The sequence below is a fragment of the Panthera onca genome, chromosome A2, assembly GCF_046562875.1.
Source record: "Panthera onca isolate mPanOnc1 chromosome A2, mPanOnc1 haplotype 2, whole genome shotgun sequence".
Lineage (NCBI taxonomy): Eukaryota > Metazoa > Chordata > Mammalia > Carnivora > Felidae > Panthera > Panthera onca.
Window position 1 is genome coordinate 88,240,624 of NC_138340.1, and position 14,634 is coordinate 88,255,257.

Here is a 14,634-nt window from a genome sequence, read left to right on the forward strand (position 1 = left end):
TCTTTTTTTTCAAATGAACCAAATATGTGGTAGAGGGTAAAATATTAATGTCATTACTATAGTGTTTTCATATCACATATTTAGACCAAACAAGTAAAAAAATAAAATGGTGATTTGTAACATTTTAAACAGGGTGAGGGGGATTTCTGGTTCTCTCTCACTTTTTTTTTTTTTAATCATTTGTGAACTTTTTTCTTTTCTAACCTTGTTTCTAATCATGACTTAGGTCCCCCTACTACCTCATTTAACTACTAGTTCTATTAATTTTGAGAAACTGTCTTATTGATAATATTTAGAAATTAGAATGTTAATAGCTCATGAAAATACATTGCTGAGCTGTTAAGTTCACTCAGAATTTATGAACTATGAGTCTGTTCCTCAAATACAAATATAAGAGTGTTTTAAAATTTAAGTTCCAAGAGGGCACCTGGGTGGCCTAGTTGGTTAAGTGTCTGACTTCAGCTTAGGTCATGATCTCATGGCAAGTGAGTTCTAGCCCTACATCAGGCTCTGTGCTGACAGCTCAGAGCCAGAAGCCTGCCTCAGATTCTGGGTCTCCCTCTCTCTCTTTGCCTCTCCAGCTCCCACTCTGTCTTTCTCTATCTCTCTCAAAAATAAACATTAAAAAAAAATTAAATAAAAAAATAATAAATTTAATTTGCAATATAAATGGCGGTACTATTTATTCAGCATGGTAACTTATAAAGGCCCACCTTCCAACATGATTCAAGTATTGAAATATTAGGAAAGAGAGACCTAGAAATCATAATGGACTTGGTCTAACAACATGTTAGTCAGTGGTGCAAATGAGGAACACACTGCCTCTGGTGGAAATAATGAGTAGCCAAGAAGAAATCTCCAAGGAATCCTGACTTTTCCCACCTAAGTTAGTCCACTAAAAAGTAAATTCAGACTCCACTGTATAATCTAAGAAAGACAGAAAGAGTTACCCAAAAGTAACTCATCACTGTTTTACCAAGACATCTAAATTTCTCAGCTTTAGTACATTTCCTCCTAGAAATAAACCTGTGCTCTACTGGGATAAACAGCATCATGCATTGAGAGAGAGAACACAATAAGAAGAGGTTAGACAGATGTATAAATTAGTCACCAGAGCACTAACTACCACTTAAATAGCATTTTGGCCTTGAAGACTCCTACTAAGAGCATTTGATTCAAAGTTTTGCATAAAAGCAAAGTCTTATTCTTCATGGAAGGGAAGAACCAGACAAAACATTTTATTTTATATCTAGATATATGGGTTGTCATTACAGAAATGACCTTGGAGATAGCCATTAAGCTTCACTGCAATTCTTAATGTCCCCTTGGTTCAATCATAAATTGAGATCATGACATTATGAGAGTATTTATAGAGTTAATATTTTCCAGCTCTCATCTGGGTCCATCTTTCTTCAGATTTCCTGCCCAGTATATAGAAAAGGCCCATTTGGAATTTGAGAAAGCATCCAGAGACTTTTTTGAAAAGCTATACTCGTCCGAAACTCATACATTTTTGTTATTAGCAGATGTAAATTTGAAGGGGAAATACCATATACTAAGAGCCATTTGGGAATATCCTGTCTTGTAAGGATGACTTACACTTTTCGTTTGAATGGCATGGATACTGAGAGTTTAAACTCAAAACTCATCTGTACTCTAGCTCTGAATCACTCTTTCTGTGAACTGTGCATTTTATGATAAACACACACATGTGCATAAAGTATGTGACCTCATTGGCAGTTATCTGCAGTGTCAAAAACCACTGGCAGATACCCAAGAATTGATTGACATATATCTTATAGAACTGGAGTTAATTAATAGGTCTACCAATTCCCAACTGTACTACAGGAAACAGAAAATCTGTTTAATACAGTAATCAATGACATACTGTGTGTGGTCAGAAGACATTCACTATATGGCAAGAGTAGATTTTGGAATACAGTATTCAGGAGTGTAAATATTGCTATTAAAATGCTAGGAGTGTAAAATAAGGCCTATTTTTCTAACTGGAAGACTAAGCAAGGGTTTTCTCTTTTTTTTCCCTCAAACTATTTATCATTACTTAAAGCAACTGCTAATTTCCTCCTGCAAGATCTGAGGCTGTTAAATCACAAAGGGAGTCTTGATTTGCTTCCAAAGTGATGTCTTTACTTCTGTGACATCAGTTATCTGAAAAGCTAAGTCCACTGTATCATTTCCTAACAGTGAGTTTCAACAATTTGGGGAACTCAGTGTAAGATAATGAGTTATTTTAAAGAAAGAACACAGCAAAGAAAAAAATTGAATATTAAAATGTCTACAAAGGCCATAATAAAAGCAAAAAGCAAAATGTTTCTTTCTTTTTTTTTTTTTTTTTTTTTGTATGATGAAATAATCTTCATTATGTAAAGGCAGAACAGAGGTTTAAAGAGGGTACTATTTCATTATTTTATGTAGTATGGAGCAGGTAATAGCAAAGCATTCATGCTACTTATAAACTAAAATATAAGACAACGATATGTCCTGGTTCTATATGAAAAGCCATCCTTGCAAACAAAAGTTAGTAAATTCAAACTTCACGAGAGCTAATCCAACAACTGTAGCCTCAGTTCTGATCACTGTACCTTCTTCTTCCAATCTTTCCATCATTGTTATTCTTTTCCTAAGGGCATGAAGCACACATTGTCTCTTCTTTTCAACTTCACAACCGGCATAACTGTCTAAATTCAAGGGTAGGATTTTAAGTACCAGTATAGATCAACTTAAAGCAGATTCTCTCTTAAGGCAGCTTAAGCATTTGAAAATTAAATTTTATATTGTCTAGACAAGCTATCTTGATAATATCTTTTCCAGAATTTCCTAGATTGTCTGTTTAGACCGCCCCAAATTCCCCCAGATGACTGCATAATCATCTTTCCTCTGACCACTTAAAAGACTCTGGAACAATATTTCCCAATATATTTGCCATGTAAATCAAGGCCATTGAGCTTCTGAAGGAGGACCTCTCTCCAAAGCTCTGAGATTCAGAATCTCAGGAAAATACCTGCATCCCAATATTCTACCTCAAAGGAGATTACAAGGGAAGCGTTATTTATTTCGGTGGTGGAAATGGCTTCCTCCACTTTCCTGGATAAGTGGCTTGGCTCCAGAACCTGTACCTTTCATTTCCCCTGCCCACCCATAAGAGAACAATGAATAGTTAATGAGTTATAAAGGAAATATGCTGTGAACTCTACTAAATAGCAATTTCAAGAAAAAAAAAATCAGTATTTTTGGGAAAATGATACAAACATGGGAACAATAAATGGTATTTTAATTTAAATGGCCATCAAGATCATCTAAGTTTAAAATTTTTAAATGGAAGAATTTAAGATAAAGTTCAGAATCACCTAGTAACAATGAGAGCTCAGTGCGGTAATTTACAATATCTGATCAAGTGAGGTACAAGGTGACAATTACTTACATGAAAGACGGTAACAGTGAGATGCAGATTTTTATTTTAAAAATGATAACATTCTTTCAGTACCTACTACCTACTGGACAATGTTAAACCCTCACAACAGCCATACATAAAACAGACACACAAAGAAAGTAAGTAGCTTATTCCGGATCAAGCATCTAGTACCAAGTGAGGTCAGACAAAAGTCCTCCACTCTAAGACACGGGACACTTGTTTAACAATGATGGGATTAGAACTCATTGAGTTTCTATAACAAAAAAAGTCAGTGGGTCATGCCCTTACTAGGAGGGTTGGAAGGCAGTTGGAGATAACAAGTCAACCTCTCATTTGCAATATATGGACACTGAGGATAACAGGGGTTTTGTTCAGTTTTGTTTTACATAGCATGAGACAGAGTCTGAGATGTTAAATAATTTTCCCAGGGGTCCAAAGCTAGTGAGTTGTAGAACAAGATCAGAAGCCAGATGTGACTTCACAGCCCATGTCTTTTCTATTAATCTGTGCTAGGAGCTCAGCTCTCCTGATTCCATTGCTCTGTCTGGACAGCATGATCCCTGACAGACTGAAAAAGTGCAATACGATGTGGAAGGAGTTCTCTAGAGCTTTCTCCAGAGTACAGAATAGTGAGGCAATTACCCCAGGCCTAACTGTTGGGGTGCCTGACTATAGGAACAGATGAGAAGAAAGCAAAGAGGGAGAGATTTCTCCAGGAGGTGCTGGAAGTCAAGCATACAAAGTCTCCTGGATCACGTGCAAGGGATTATTCCTAATTTCATCAATACGAAACAAGTAATTTAAGTAGAACTGCCTTTCCTTAAAGTTAGTTTTTACTTAAAACTCTTGGGTATGTCAGCAAGTATATTATACATGCTTGTACGGGAAAGAAGGAGGAAGGATGCATCAGGGGGAACCGGCTGATGAGGAGCAAATACTTACACTGGTGAGGCCTTGGAAAAGTGTTTTCATCTTTCCAGGATCATCAGTTAAGTAATAATAATTGTGTTTGGTCTAGAAACCACATAGTCTCTAAGGTGTCTACAAAGATGTTATAGCACAGACTGTTTTGATTTCTAAACCTTTGGGCTGAAAGAACATTTTTGTATCACCTAGGACACCTTAAGAAAATTTAGGGAGAGAATCTATAGTTACAGAGAAGTGGCTCACATGTGAATTATATTTTATCTTCAGGATTTCAAAAATATTGGAGAAATAAATCCTTTATTTGTTGAGTATCTCTGAATTCCAATTTGGAAGAAAATTCTGTCACAAATGATGCTCTCACCATTTGTTCTTTTTGGCATTTAGTGCCAAAAAATTATAAAAGGGCTTATAGTTGAAGGCTTACTGGTAAGCCCAATTCATGGAACCACTTTCAATATCCGTAACTTTTCCTTTCAGTATTTCCCTAATCTCTAGTGTTACTTAAACTTACCTAACTTTAATTACCTAACTAAAACATCTCTTATATTAAACCAATTAAAGAAACATTTCTTTTTCTTTTCCATACTGCCAACATGATAGCTCAAAATAGAGAAAGAAAGCTTAGTTGAGTAAGAACACAAATGTGAATAATTTAGGTCAAACATGAGATCAGACCATTGTGCACATGTATGGCATCCTTCCTTAATCCCTAGGCAGAAGAAAACAACTGGGGTGGCAGACACTTCTGGCGGAGGATGGAAATGGAGGGGAAAGCTGGCAATATACAAATGAAGGAGAAAACAGTACACATTCAGCCTGCTGACATCTGCTGCACATGCAAAATGGATTGGACTCTGTAATCCAGGGCGAAAGCAAATGCTTTCTTCCTTCCTTCCTCCTGTTCCATAGTTATCGTTGAGTGATGGTCTCATTCTTTTTGCATTCACAGATTAAAATTAATAACAGCATCTGAATTTGAAGTAGATCCCACTGAATAGCAAACCAGAAGCTAAATGAGCTGAAGAAATTAGTAATGAAGCATTTGAATAGGAAGGGGTCATGGACAAACACCAGTTTTTAAAAGCCAGCTTTAGTTTACCTCAGGATGATGTCCAATTTCAATGTAGGTGCAAATTGGATGAAAAGCCCCCGTTCCACAGGCGTACAAGTGAGTCTGATTATAAGCCTTAAGCACCTTGATGAAATTAGCACATTCTTTCTGTAAAACAAAAGGAAAACCAGTGAGTTCTAGCAGTCAACATGGCTGAGGTATCCTCTAGGGTGCTAGGCATGCTTGAACAGATTTCTTTTCTTTTGTGTCTTTTTCACAACATCTTTAGGGCTTATTATCCTATTATTTGTTCATATTATCTAATGAAATAAACTATAAAAGCTCTTATCATTTGGGGGGGTAATAAAAGATTGTCTTCCATAACAGTTCATCAAAACTATCTGTAATTTATTTATATAAAAGTAGAATAAAGGTATAGATAATTGTTAATCACATGTGACTTTTCTAGAGATGAGGGGAACAGGAAATGATATGATTAATTAAAGATTACTTAAAGCACACACTGATGGGGGCGCCTGGGTGGCTCAGTCGGTTGAGCGGCCGACTTCGGCTCGGGTCATGATCTCGCGGTCCGTGAGTTCGAGCCCCGCATCGGGCTCTGTGCTGACAGCTCAGAGCCTGGAGCCTGTTTCGGATTCTGTGTCTCCCTCTCTCTGACCCTCCCCTGTTCATGCTCTGTCTCTCCCTGTCTCAAAATTAAATAAAAGGTTAAAAAAAAAATTAAAAAAAAAAAAAAAAAAAAAAAAAGCACACACTGATGAAATTTCTTTGCAAAAATAAGCTTTAAGTTTAGAATAGTAAAACAAAAATAAAAGATAATAAAGCTTTTTATTAAACATGAATTTTAAACATTAGTAGTAGCCAATAATGATGGGTGCCTGCCTTTAAACTTCAGTTCTGCTCACTAGTAACCTCTATAGAGTCTAAGAAAGTAAAGCTGCCTCCTCTCCAAAACATCATTTCAGCCTCAAAGACAATGCAGAGTATATTTCTATGAAATAGGGAAGATTAGTTAGAGTATTGAATGTCTGTAGGTGGAAAGATCTTTTATGGAGTGGCTATAATTAAAAAATATTTTCAGGAGGTTCATGGACATCCTGAACCCATGAACCCATACATGCATTCCCTGCCCAATGAGCCACAAATCCCACAGGTAAGAATGCGTAGTTCTTAGGAGATATTCTAGTCATATCTTATTATTTATAGTTTAGATATACCTGCCATTGTATCTTCTGAAATAAAAGATCACTTGAAAAATAAAAAGGAGAAAGGGGCACCTGGGTGGCTCAGTCAGTTGAGCATCCGACTTCAGCTCAGGTCATGATCTCACAGTTTGTTGGTTCCCGCTACACATCAGGCTCTGTGCTGATAGCTCAGAGCCTGGAGCCTGCTTCAGATTCTGTGTCTCCCTCTTTCTCTGCCCTTCTCCTGCTCATGCTCTGTGTCTGTCTCTCTCTCTCTCTCAAAAATAAATGAACATTAAAAAAAAAAATGTAATAAAAACAAATAAAATGGACAGAGCCATTTAATTCCTTTCTATATATTCTACCTGCAGGTGCTGTGAAAGAAACTGTTTTTCTATAAACAAATAGGAATCTCAGCCTTTTGTCCCTGTTGATGAAAGATTTGGGAGAAAAATCAGATAATCAGAATATAAACTGATAATTTTATTACCCAAAAAATCCAGAGCAGAAAAGACTTAGTTTTTGCAAAATATTTTCATTATTTTTTTAATGTTTATTTATTTATTTGAGAGCATGTGTGCACACACAAATGGGGGAGGGGCAGAGAGAGAGGGAGAGGGAGAATACCCAGCAGGCTCCATGCTGTCACCGCAGAGCCCAATGCAGGGCTTATCTCAGGAACCAAGAAATCATGACCTGAGCCAAAATCAAGAGCTGGGCCCTTACCTGACTGAGCCAGCCAAGCACCTCACAAAATTATTTTTAAATAGGTGAATCTATATCAATATTAAAAAGAAAAAAAAAGAAAAGAAAAGAAAACCCAAACTGTCAAAATAGTTTCAAATAAAATGTTATGGTCTGTTAACCATATAAGGAATCTTAAAAATTACATACATATAAGTAGAAAGTATGAGTTCATCATGGAATACATAATATCCACTTTGAAAGTAGTCAAATGAAACTTCATCGAAAACTATTTTATTATTGATCATAGATTATCCTAAGTTTGTGTTTTACCTATAAACATTTGGAAATAAGAACCAAATATGTAACTAGAAATGCAGATAAAGATGAAAAGCAGACTCTAATGTGAGCAAGGCTGGCAAATATAATAGAAGATAGTGTTGATCTCAGCACCTCAAAGCATGTAACACTTCCAAATTCACTCTTTGTAACATGTGACTTTTCAAGTGAAAGCTCAGAATGCATTTGGACTTATGTGGTCAGTTGGTGTTTATAACTGAGGTGTTACAATGATGTAAGTACATTTCCACATGATGTTTGTATTCTGTGTTTGCAGCTGATAATTTTGGTCTTAATTCTATTGCCCCCATAGTAAGGAGCAGACAACCAAACTTAAGCAGAATAATTGTTATTTAAATTCACATAACTGCTTTCCATTACCACTGATTTTTCTGGGATGAAACCTAAGGGTGTCCTGTTAATATACTGCCCCAAAGATGAATGAGACCTATTTAAGGTAAAATATGTAACTTTCAAGTTATGACTCCTCATACTTTCTTAACATATGCTGAGTAGTTTAGGGAAGTAACTAAAATAAACATCTAATTTCTCCCACTGTTTTGCCACTTAAATCCTGACTCTTTGTCTGGTAAAGCAGTGCAGCATATAAAATTAAGCTCTCAAATCAATTAATTTTAGAAGTTGCAATGAAGGAAAATTTCCTAACTTAAAGAGTATATGGATCTTACCCACATTTAATGGTACATTTTAGACGAAACAGATAGAGCCTAACTTCCAAGACTCTCAGCAACAAATTGCCCATTCTGCAACAGTTTCTCTCCTCCCAAGAGGATAGGGCATGAATGTCTAGGCAGGGGAAAGAGGTTGTGCAGAGGGAAACATCTGATAAACTCATTTACAAATGAGGCCATTCATAAGTCTTACCCAAAGGATTTATTTGTACTTTAAAGAATATTCAGTCATTTGCAAAGAAGGCATTTTCAGGAAAATGTTTCACAGCACCCCATTTTTTGAAACATGTAGGTGGCCACATACTCTTCTTTTACATAAAGACAGCCATCCCTAATTGTGGACTCAGTATTATAGCATTCATGATTATAAATAACCAGTTCCGGCACCGTATGTTGAAACCAAGTAAATGGCTATGTATATACTGGTAAGCAAATGAATATTCTAATAAATAATAGTGGCAGAACCAGATGGACATCTTGTTCATTTTAGAAAAGAACAGGCTTCCAGTTTGCCTGCCATGCCTTAAAAGACACACATGCAATTCTGAATACAAATCCAAATTCTCTAATCCCATTAGTAACACCTAAGTGCATCCTAGAAATCTGAGAAGAGACCCTAGTTCTCTGGGACAACAATAAAAGGAAACATTTTATGAGCATGGATACTTGTAAAGACAAATGGAGACTCATGCCATCTCTGTAACTGTTTTCAGTCCTAAAATCAATAGGCTGGTGAGTTTATATCTCTTATAGACTGGGTAATTGATTAGCAATAATTAGTGGTTGAAAAACTCAGGGTTCTTAAAACTACAGAAGTGAGCCACACTGCATATCATAATTTTAGTTTGTTGTCTATTAACTATCAAAGAAGTATTACTATAGTATGACAGCTAGCCCTCTACAGAGCTGCTGGAAAAAAATCAGTCACAAGACTATAGCTGTGAAACCTGGCAAAGGGTTCTACTGAGAATACTGATAACAGACTCTATCTGTGCTACAAAGGGACTAGACCCACCCAATTGGCCTAAGGCCTGGAATGATCCCCTTCATTTCCCTAGTGAACTCTCCTAGTTGGCAGCAGGCTGTAATGTTGCCATGCCCCAGGGCTAGCTCAGCATTATTTTGAAAGGAAGGTTGATGCAAATAGATGGAGAGAAATTTCTTAGGTTTACACAATAGGTTAAGACATTTGAAATGAAACAAAGACAGTGAATGAAGTACTTTCAAAATTGGCTAAAAATAGCTGCATGGAAGCAGTGAATTAAAAGTACTGGACAGAGAAGAACCAAAAATGTGAAGAAGACATTGTTAGCAAGGATTGTTCTTTAAACAGAAAACCTACATAAAAGAGTATCAATTCTGTCATTCATTTGCCTTCACTCTCTAGCTTGTTGCTGCCAAGGTTTTTTTGTTTTTGTTTTTGTTTTTTGAATGTTCCAAAACAGGATACTCATTTTATTTGGAAGCAGCCTGGACATTCCTCTAAAAAAGAAGGAAGCGTGGCAGAAAAAGGAAACACACTTCACACATTTCTGTTCTAGGGAGACAGAAGAAGAGTGATTCTGACCTTTTCTTGACCCATGACGATTCTTAAAACTTAGAATGTAATGTACTTTTTGGCATTAAACTACTGCACTGCTTTGCTCAGCACCGGCGGATTTACAACGTAATAAAGAAAATGTAATCAGTTCAAAATGAATTCATTTTTCAAACCTTGATCCTTTTTGGAATTTAAGTTGATATACACAGACAAGTTTAGCAACAAGTTGGCTTCCCAAGAGTCAGGTAACCATACTGACCTCTTATTTTACTGAAATGTACTCCAGACCAACAGCATTATGAATTGTTAACTTTCCTAGAAGTAAAAGTAAGGGCAATAATAAACCAGTAAACCCCAAGGCTGCACCTGAAGAACAATGATTCATCATCCTAGTGACAAACCGTTCACACTTATTTTTTCAATGTTTCTAGTGCTTTCAGATTAAATTGATAGAGGAATTAAACAAAAGAGATATTAGCCTGGAAAAATAAATTAGAAAGAAAATGTCTACCCCCAGAAAAAAGATATAGGAGCCAAATGCACTGTGATTCAAAAACAAACATTACAAATATGTAGCACTGATTAGACTATGTTACGCAGACTTTTCCCGGACGGTTACAAAAATAAAGTCCATCCATCTGTCAAAACAACTGCTCCATGCATGAAAATTAAAACAGAATTGAGGTGTTTTTAACTAACTTCCGATAATTATACTTTCTACAAAAGAATCTAATTTACCTCCAATTCCAATTACCTCCTTGCATGTTCTTAAATTATGGATGGAGCAGTGAAATGTTACTCTAAATAAGAGAAAAATGGAGAGAAGGCTGTGAAGATGAACAATTTCTATTCAAATATATTCAGTTCATGATTAAATCTAACAACTTGTTCTGGTTCAAATAAAAATCCGCCCAAAATGAATGGGTATAGTGTAGTATTGCCTCAGGTCAGCGAACATTCATTTAGAAGAAAAAGTCTCTATGTAGTTTATGTAGAAATATTTTAATGTTTAATCTACCATCTGCGAAAGCAAAGGAATCCTTTTCCTATCATGATGGGTGGATACATTTCTGCATGAAAATCCATTAATAAGCTTAATTCCTGAAGTTAATCTGTTGACTTTCTTTTTCTCTGGTCAATTTATTTGGCAAGCTGGCTGAATACTAGAATCTTCATGCCAAAGCAGTAATCCGTGAGATTGTTCCTGTCACTCACTTCATCCCTCTATGTAAGCTGTTTCATACTTATCTAGCAATAATATTTTCTCTTTTTTTTTCTTTTAACACTATGCTATTACAGCTGTGACCTAATCATCCATAATCATGTCTTTCTAATACCTCGGCATTCATTAAAGGATGTTATATATCTCTTCTTCAAAGAGGCATAGGTAATAAAACTAAGACTTAACTGTGTTCTAATTATAATATTAACCATCTAATGTTGAATTTGTGACCTGGAATTGCTTAACATGCACCTTGTGATATGGTGAGTAGGCTGTTCTATCCATTTTGGGAGACATTTTCGCCTTCATTATCAAGAAAAATGATGGACTAATAAAACCAACTGACCTGTTCACCTCAAAGCTTTGTTTTGTTGTGTTTTGATTTCAGAATTTTTTTTAAAACAATGATTCAACTAGGACAACAAAATTGGTGTCATTTCATGGCTAGTTATTTAAGAATGTAAGCCTAGTCATATTAACTGACCTATAACATCTTTAAACCTGTAACAGATGAAAATTAAATTTTAAAGTGACTCGAGTTATGTGACAGACTAAATGAAGACTCCTACACAAAGCTACCAAATCATTTTATGTAAATACTCATTTCTGTTAAGATGCCCCACTTGACTGACTTTTCACCTCAGGACTGACTGCTGTGAAGCTCTAGAAGTTACTTATGGACCAGAGAAACTGATAACATCTACATTTTAGCTTATATTTTCTTTCATATTGTGCTATCAATCTAATTATCACATTTGTATCATTCACTTGAGTTGTTTGATTGTAGGTGGTCCGTAAAAAAATAAACCTTCTTTATCTTATATTCAAATGAAAGCATACAATTATAAAGTATTATGTGAAACCAACTTAAAAATTTTCCTGCCAAGCCAGAAGAACTATTTAAGTAGTCAAAAATCCCTACTCTGATTTCAACCATACTATGTGGTTTCCAATTTTATGCAACATGTTGAGTACTTGGTGCTCATGCCTTACAGCAACTAGGTCCATGATTTACACCAAGTAGGTAGAGTTACAATTTAAAAAGGCTTCCTGTGGCACCAGGTTGGCTCTGTTGGTTAAGCTTCTGGCTTTGGCTCAGGTCATGATCTCGCAGTTCACAAGTTCGAGCCCTGCATTGCATCGGGCTCTGTGCTGACAGCTCAGAGCCTAGAGCCTGCTTCGGATTCTGTGTCTCCCACTCTCTCTGCCCTTTGCCCACTCATGCTCTGTCTCTCTCTCCCTCTTTTTCTCAAAAATAAAAAATTTTTAAAGAGGCTTACTGTGGATAGAATTAGTTGGCATATTTATTCCTAACATATATACTTTCTCATAACAGAATCTAATACTCAAATAAGGGAGAAAAACTGCATCTTTAATTACGTATGATATATAGCCATGAGGAAGGAGAAATAAAAATGAAATCCACATTTTAAAGGAATGCTTGATTTCATTCACATATACCTCTCTTTTACCTTCTACCTTGTCTAACATGAAAAGTGAAAACATTTTTGGTTGGAGTCTTAATATCAAAAGTATTAAATGCTGTTAATTAATTAATAATATAAAATGTTCTCTTAATATATTTTCTAATATATGGAGATTCCTTAGCCATTTATAATACTCCATATATACTATATAATCTGTATATAATATAATGTATATACACACATATACAGATATATGTGTGCATATATATTACATACATTAATTTTAGAAATAACTTCTGAATACAATGAAAATTTGGACCTTTAGAATTTTAAATTTTGATTATATGAATATTTAATAAAGATGTTAGTTTTTTTAAATAGATATTCAAACTTGAAAAGGTATTCTCAGAGAATTTAAGGAAAACATATAGGGGCATCTGGCTGGCTCAGTGAGAAGAGTATGTGACTCTTGATCTTGGGGTCATAAGCTTGAGCCCCATGTTGGGCACAGACAACATTTAAATAAAAAAATAAATTTAAAAAAAACATATAGAGCAAAAGTAATGAATTAATAATAACAAAACAGAAATAGCATGGGGGTTTTAATATGATGCTTTAAAAGTCAGTCAGACATGGGTTAGAATTATTCAGGCAACATTTTTCATTTGCTGTGTGGCTATCAGAAACTTACTTAGGATCTGAGTCACAGTCTCCTCAACTAAAAATGAGAATAGTGATATAGTAAAGTACTTACCATAATAACTTAGTACTTACTAAATAATCAGCTGGTTATAGTATTCTTTTTTTTAAAAAAAAATTTAATGTTTATTTTTGAGAGAAAGAGAAAAACAGAGTGTGAGTGGGGGAGGGGCAGAGGGAGAGGGAGGGTGACAAAGAATCCAAAGCAGGCTTCAGGCTCCTAGCTGTTAGCACCAGACACAGGGCTTGAACCCATGAGTGGTGAGATCATGATCTGAGCCAAAGTCAGACGCTTAATTGACTGAGCCACTCAGGTGCCCCTAACTTATTCTTAATATAGGAAATCATCTGTTTATTTGATTTGAATATTTCCACCTATGCTCACCTCTCACGCCATTCACTATAGTGTGCAATACCTTTGGCAAGAACTCCATTATGAATTGTTCCTTCCTTTTAAGGACAGATAAGGGAGTTTAAGCCCATACTTGAGGATAAGGAGAGGTGGATTTAGTAAAATTGGTATGGAATATTAAAAATATGTGCCCATTTTTGTTACAAAGGGAAATTACATGTTGTTCATTAGAATTTTCATAAAATTCCAGTCTTCCACGAGTGGAGGACTATAAGTTATAGTCACTCTTTCCATCAAAGTGGTAGATGGCATGAATCACTGTCAGTCAAACAGCAAATGCAGCAATTATTAAAAAGTTGTGGCAGAACTGTACTGTGTCACTTGAGATAAGCTGGAACTACAGTGTAGAATTCCCTTTTCCATAAACTGGTTAAGATTGGCCATAAAGTATTTTGCATGAGATGTGCAAGGCAGAAGTTGAACTGCAACCATAAAAGTCCCAAAGTTGTTCTGATCTGCTGGCCACCATGTTAGCATTGGGCCTGCCCCTCCTGCACCCTCTACCAGATCTTATTTGCTAGCTTCTGTAAGATCTGGTCCTGGTACTTGTGCAGCTCCATAGCAAAAAGCATCAGCTTCTTCTGTAGGTCACCCAAGTCATCAAAGTTGGAAGTGGTGAAAGAGACACCAACTCTAGTTTGTCCTTGTGGAACACAGTTTATCCTTGCGAGTTTCAGTTGGTCCTTGCTCTTCCCCACTTAATGTCAGCTTTTCTTCCCTAGTGCCAGTCCTGGTGACCCACAACAATGTCAGGCCCATCACCTGACTCAAGGGCAATAGATTCCAGAAATCCATGGATTTCTCCACCATCTTCCACAACTGTATAAGGTCAAGTCCCTGTTACAAAATCCTTTTTAACATTGCTCATACAAGTTCTGGCCTCTGATCAAACCCTAACATATAAAAGGCTATATATATAACTTACTACCATAAAACAGCTCATTGTGATATATTATAAGGGGAACATGGATCTGATCCATTTAAAAAGAAAAATACAACTTAT

General features: G+C 35.9%; 1 protein-coding gene across 4 annotated transcripts in view; it reads right to left on the bottom strand.

Moving 5' to 3' along the window:
- The window catches only part of SEMA3A (semaphorin 3A), a 469,306-nt gene that overhangs the window by 122,846 nt on the left and 331,826 nt on the right, over positions 1–14,634 (bottom strand). For all 4 annotated transcript variants that reach the window (XM_060632359.3, XM_060632358.3, XM_060632357.3 and 1 more), the window contains one exon: positions 5,460–5,579. In XM_060632359.3, coding sequence (XP_060488342.1) covers positions 5,460–5,579 — 120 coding nt within the window. The remainder of the gene's footprint in view (positions 1–5,459; positions 5,580–14,634) is intronic.